At 54.2% G+C, this 6,096-nt stretch overlaps 1 protein-coding gene across 1 annotated transcript; it reads right to left on the bottom strand.

The window, feature by feature from the left end:
* Nucleotides 1–1,351: 1,351 nt before the first annotated feature.
* Nucleotides 1,352–5,096, bottom strand: SELENOW (selenoprotein W). The gene is made up of 6 exons (XM_060130864.1): nt 4,970–5,096; nt 3,464–3,488; nt 3,306–3,359; nt 3,052–3,126; nt 2,847–2,945; nt 1,352–1,744 (listed from the first exon to the last, which is right to left on the bottom strand). The coding sequence occupies exons 1-5, from the start codon at nt 5,014–5,016 to the stop codon at nt 2,865–2,867; spliced, it is 282 nt and encodes a 93-aa protein (XP_059986847.1). The 5' UTR covers nt 5,017–5,096; the 3' UTR covers nt 1,352–1,744; nt 2,847–2,864.
* Between the last annotated feature and the right edge of the window lie 1,000 nt (nt 5,097–6,096).

The raw sequence follows: 6,096 nt of genomic DNA on the forward strand, positions 1-6,096 counted from the left end.
GTGGTGATGGTTGCAAATATCTGTGAAAATACTAAAGAACAGTGTACACTTTAAATGGGTAAATTGCATGGTATGTAATATCTCGGTAAAGCTATTTTTAAAGAAAAAAGTATTTCTGAGGCTGTGATTTTTTCTGATTTTCAGACACTTATCCTCTTATCTTTTGCCCAATGACTGGTCTCTTCCAGCTGTGGTTTCTTAGACGTCTCCAACTTAGAAATCTTCGAGATGGGACTTTTGCATCCAGGGGCTTCTTTGTAGTGTCTAGTGGATTTCCTCACCTCACCCAGGCCACCCAGCAGCCTGGCCCAGAGAGGGTGAACTGAGGCATAACCAGGCATGGTTCATCTGCTACAGTATTTTCCCGAGTTTTTGTAGGAGAACTGTTAGAGCTCCCGATTTGTCAGCCCACAATGAAGGTGAGAGCCGTCAGAACAAAAATACCATCCTCCTGTTTGGGGCACCTTTTATAAATATTCTAGTGGGTTTTATACAGACTAAATTCTGTTCATATGTCCTAACGATTTGAATCAACTTTTCAGGATACGCAGATGCATGTAAGACATAATGGCCCTCAGTGAAAGGACTTCTGAAAGAACCTATTTTAAATTTCGAAACCTTTATTTATTAATACCCGCCAGGACGTACCCTTTACAAAATGGATCCTAAAGGCAGTTTTTAAAACCTCAGTGACACACACATCTTCACGCTCCATCCCAACTGTAATCGGCTGGGATAATGTCAAGACGGAGTTCTTAAAAAATGAATTAACTGTGGTTTGTACAAAAGTGGCCAGTCACCCCTAACGCTTAGTCTTGTCACATGAAATACTAGGAAGTGGGCCCGTGAGACCTCCAGGCACTTCCCAGTGTTCTCAACACTGGCAGAACAAGGCATCTCGAGACCCAGGCTCAGACCTGACCCCCGTTACTTCTGCCTCATTCCATTGGCCAAAGCAAGTCATGTGATCAAACCCAAAGTTAGGAGGTGAGGACGCACAGCTCATCTCTAGTGTGAGGACGGTAAAGGGGGTAAGGCATACACGCGAGGAGGGGATAAAATACAGGGCCCCAAAACACAATCTATGACACCACCCAGCACCTTTCTTCCAACCACTGCCAGCTTTCTCCAGAACACAGCAACCAGGGACCCACTTCACCCTGGAGGACTTACACCAGTGATGGTTACACGCAACTCCAGGTGGCATCCAGAGACCACCGTAACCTTGGCTTTGGGGACCACTGAAAGTTCAACCCTGAAGTTAGTTACAGCTCTGTACATATCAAATCACTAATTTCCTGGACTGGAGACCAGGGGGAGGAGGTTCCAGGGTAAAATGGACACACGCACATTTTGTTAACTTCATCAACATTTATTGAGCTGTGAACCGTTGCAATCACTGCTGAAATGTGAGACTCATCCATCCTGATCCGCTCTCAGCTTCCCCTTGAAAAGGAAGCCTGGAGCAGGACCGCCCCAAACACGAGAGGGTAGAAGGAAGACATGGCGGGGTGCAGGGAGATGAGGGACAGGGGGGGAAAGGAAGAAGCGGGACCAGCGTGCAAAGTTAGACTCCTGGGGACACACGCACACTCCCACACACGCAGGCAAAGACCAGGGGTGTCCATCTCTACCCCAACCGGCAGCCGTGAGAACATCAGGGAAGGACCAGGCGTCCACGAGACATTTCAGTCCTTCCTGTCATGAAGCGTCTGCCGAGAGGGGCTGGGCCAAGGTCACTGGACTGCGCAGAGAGAAGGGGGGAGGGGGCTTCAGACTACAGGGGGAGAGAGGCCAGATTAAAGGGAGTCACTTCCCTGACTTTAATCTCTAAGCTTTCGCTGTAATAAACTGCAACCATGAGTAAAACAGCTCTGCTGAGTTCTGTGAGTCCTTCAAGAGAATCGCTGAGCTTGGCGGTGGTCTCGAGACTCCTGAAACTGCCCTCAGAAACCATGCGAACAAGAATCATTCTTCCCCCTTTCTTTTCTTACATACATCCCATTTTTGCTTATTTTAGATGAAATCACCCATTGGTGGACTCCTCTGAATCTAAGCAAACCTTGTGCTGATTTAAGCAAATGCCTCGAGTTACTGACAGTTTGGAGGCGGCAAATGGTGTGTTTATGCAAGGGATGCGCCTTTGTCTTTAGGAGTTCAAACCCCACAAAGGTAGCACCCCCCCTCCACCCCCCACCCCCCCACAGCAACAGCCCACACATCGCCAGCTCATGCAGCTTTGGAATTATGAAATTCTTGATTTTCTTTTTTTAATCTGGGGAGACTCACTTCTTTTCAGACCTGCACAGGAGGCAAGACATTCATATTTTTGTACTGCTTTAATTCAAATTTGCGGGTCCAAATTCCCACTGAAAGCAACCTCGCTCTGCTCTAGTGAGGACGATAAGAAATGGAACTTGAGTTCAAAGCGTTTCAGAACCAGGTTCCTGGTGCAAAGCATGCTGGGGGCAGGTACCTGGGTCCACAGTAGCCCGGCACAGGACACTCAGTGCTAGCACACCGTGGGGTGGGAGCTGGCACTCAAGCTTAGACGGGGGCAGAAAGTGCTTCTGGGCTCTCAAAAGCCAGGAGCCAGAGCTTGGTTATGGCTTGGTTAGTAACCAGGGCCCAGTTCCAGGACAGGTTGGGTTTGGGGCTCATCTAGAACGTACAGGCTTGAAAACTGCAAAGCAGGCTAGAAAGTGCTGAAAAGCAGTTCTACGGTCCAGAGAACAACATGGAAACCGCTACTTGTTCTGGTATTGGGCTGGACACTAGTGCTCGGGTCTGGAGCACGTTAGGAACAGGAGTCGTCAATTGTCGTCTAGGCGCCGGGTCCCCCTCACCTCTGCCCTCAGGGCCCATTAGGCCTGAGCCAAAGCGGCTTTGATGGCGGCCACCAGCTTCAGAAACTTGCTCTCCGTGTCCACATAGCCATCGCCTCCCTGGAGAAGGGAGGAAGAGGCGAGGGATGAGCTGGGACCAAGATGCCAACCCCAGTCCCAAAACCCCACTAGCCCCAAATGGGGCAGAACGGACAGACAGACATACCTTCTTGGAGTGAACCAACTTCCCCGCTACCAACACTTCAAAGAAACCGGTGACCTGGGGCGTCCCCTCGCCGCACTGGGGAGAAGGAGAGGTGTTGGCAGGGCTGAGATGCCCTCTTGGGGACACCCGCCGTTGCCCAAGGAATGGAGAATGGGGGCGAAGGGTGGGGCTGACCCACACCACCCCCACCGCCATCCAGGGCTGAAGGACGGACATGACCCATGTTTGACTCCTTCCCCATCCCCAGGACCCACGATGTCCAGGCGTCCAGGAAACTCATCTTCTAACTTCTTCTTAAGCTGAAGGTACTGCAAAAGGGGGTGCGAGGTCACAACAGGGGTCCACAGGAGCCACGCCAGCTAGCCCCCCTCCCCCATCTTCCAGGGGTGCCTCTTGGGACCACTCTGCTTACCTTGGACTTGTAGCCTCAAGCGCCACTGGTGAGAGAGTGTCCAAGAGAGTGGGTCCCGGGAGAGAGAGGGAGACGGTGGGGATCCAGGGAGAGGCAGAAGCAGAGGTGGAGGGAAATGGGGGGGAGCAGGAAGAGATGAAGAGGGACACAGATGACAAAACCAAGCAAGGTACAGACACCCTCAAGAGAGAGGAGAGACACACCGAGTGTTGGGGGGCAGCACACAGATGGGGAGGCAGGGGCACAGGAAGGGGAGAGCCACCCACGCGAGGAAATTCAAACAGGGGGTGACAAGGAGAGGCCACAGCGTGAGGCAGAGCAGAGGCGGAGACAATGGAGAGAACTGGGTTAGGACAACTGCTGAAATAACAGCTCCACCCCCGCCCGTCCAAGGGAAACCATTATTCCTGGATCCCCAAGGCCCTGCCAGGCCCGAGGATGAAATTTAAACGCCTCCCCAACCCCCCACGGGAGGCTATTTTGGAACTGGAGTCTGGTGCACAGGCCCCCCCCCCCCCGCCCCGGGTCTCAAAATTTCACTTCACCCCCTGCGTGACCGAGTGGCCAGGGACACCGCTAATGCTGTGACAGATGTGAGCCTTTCATAACCCCCTCTGGACATCTCACAGACATGACAGCCAGTGGACCCAGATTCGGGTAACCTGTTATCTGCAGCCTGAATGAACCTCGAGCTACCGACCTGCCACTGCCCCACTCCCAGCCTCAGTTTCCTCACCTGTAAAATGGAGCTAGACACACCCCCCTCCCCCACCCCCACTCAAGGGGTTTCCGGGAGAGGAAATTCACTTAACATGTATTTATTCAGCGCCTACAGGCCAGCATGCCTGTGCATGCCAGCACAGTCCTAGGGGCCAGGGCGATCAAGCAGTCTACAGGACGGAACATTCCCTGCAGACCTGGCACTTTTTCACTCTGAACGGAACAATCAGATCAAATGTTTAACACCCAACACACAGTATTCCCTCCGCGGTAACGTTAAGATCACTCCCTCTACAGACGGGAAAAGCGAGGTCAGAAAAAGACTAGGGTTAGTAGCGAAAGGCATCCACTGTATGCATTCAAGTCCTTGCCAAACGCACGCCAGAAACTTCTCGAACCTTCTCGACTCTGGCCGGCCCCACCCCACGACTGTTCCAGGTACTGGGGGAGGGGAAACCGAGGCGCTGACGGAACCTCCTCTCCCATTACACACTGACCCCCACCTGCTCCCCACACTGAGTCCCGGAATCGGGGGGGTTAAAACAACACACACGTGTCGCAGTTCTACCTTTTGAGACCTGAGACATCTAGAATGTTACAAACTGGGGACGGGGTGGGGGAGGGCAGAGAAATCAACGCCCTCTGTTTCCCACCCCTACGGAATCCTTTTCCCAGTGGAAGGATCCCCATGGGTTCTGCCCCCGACGTCCCCAGCGCCCAGCTCCGCTGGGACAGGGCGGGGCCCGGGCGGGATTCGAAGAGGGGATCTCCGGCCCTCGTGCTCACCAATAAACGACTCGAACGGCAACAGCCATGATTCCGGACCGGAGCATCCGCTACAGTCCGAACACCCGATCAGCACTCCGGCGAGAAAAGGCGAGGTGGGAGCCCCGAGGCGGAGCATGCGCAGAGAGGCCTGGTACTGGGCTTTCCACAGAGCGGACCAACGCCGCGGGGGGGGATGAGGGGAGAAAGGCCCCACAGCGGGGACGAAGGGGGCCCTACGGCCCACCACCACCCTGAGGGCCCCGACGCAAATCTCCCTCTTCTCGCCCTGTGAGGCCAGGGAGCATACCGGCAGAGGGAGTCCCGGGAGAAGCCTTTGCGCGCCCCCTCCCGGATCTCCCCCTCCGGCCTGGAATGGTATGGCCTCGCGGGGCGGGGGTTCAGGGCCGACTGCTACTAGGAGGAAACGGAAGTACAAGCGAAGGCGGTGGTTTTGCAGCGAGGACCTGGGGGGCGGGGCCGGAGGGGAGACCGAGGGCGGCAGCGAGGCCGAGAGGGCTGAGTCCGAAAGGATTTGGGGTACTCAGGGCAGCCCCTGAAGCTGGGGTTTCCAGTGAGCGCCCCAGGGCCCCGCTGCCTTATTAAAGCCTGGCATCCGCACCCGGGCGCCCTGATCAGCTTGGCAACCCCCCCTTTTGCGCCTTCCAGTCCTCTGTGTGGCAAGGTGTTCACGGAGAGTGCTGGAAGCTGGAAGCTGGCAGCTGAGTTAAAGGCTTAGGGCGCGATGCCTTTCTCTGAGCCTCAGTTTCCTCCTCCGGAAGATGGGTATAATCGCCTTCAGAGAATATTTACCCATCTAAGAAATACGTACTGGGTACCTACCTGCAGTCATAGGTTCCGAAGATACAGCAGTGAAAAAATAGACAAAGTCCCTGCCCTTAGCTCTGCCCGAGGTCTTCCCACCGCAGCTTCTGTCTTTGATCTGCTGGTTCTCACCTGCTGTGACCCTGACGTCTCGGGGCACTTGGCAGACATGGTTCAAGTTCCACCCCACCTCTTTTGCTGGCTGTGTGTCCTCTGATCTCAGTGGTCTTGGGAAGATACAATGAGCCTCTGACGTAGAGCAGATAACATGTGGCTGGGCTAGTCAGTGTCCCATAAATAGAGGTCTTTTTCAGGCTCCCAAG

Source organism: Lagenorhynchus albirostris, chromosome 19 (genome assembly GCF_949774975.1).
Source record: "Lagenorhynchus albirostris chromosome 19, mLagAlb1.1, whole genome shotgun sequence".
In the NCBI taxonomy this organism is placed as follows: domain Eukaryota; kingdom Metazoa; phylum Chordata; class Mammalia; order Artiodactyla; family Delphinidae; genus Lagenorhynchus; species Lagenorhynchus albirostris.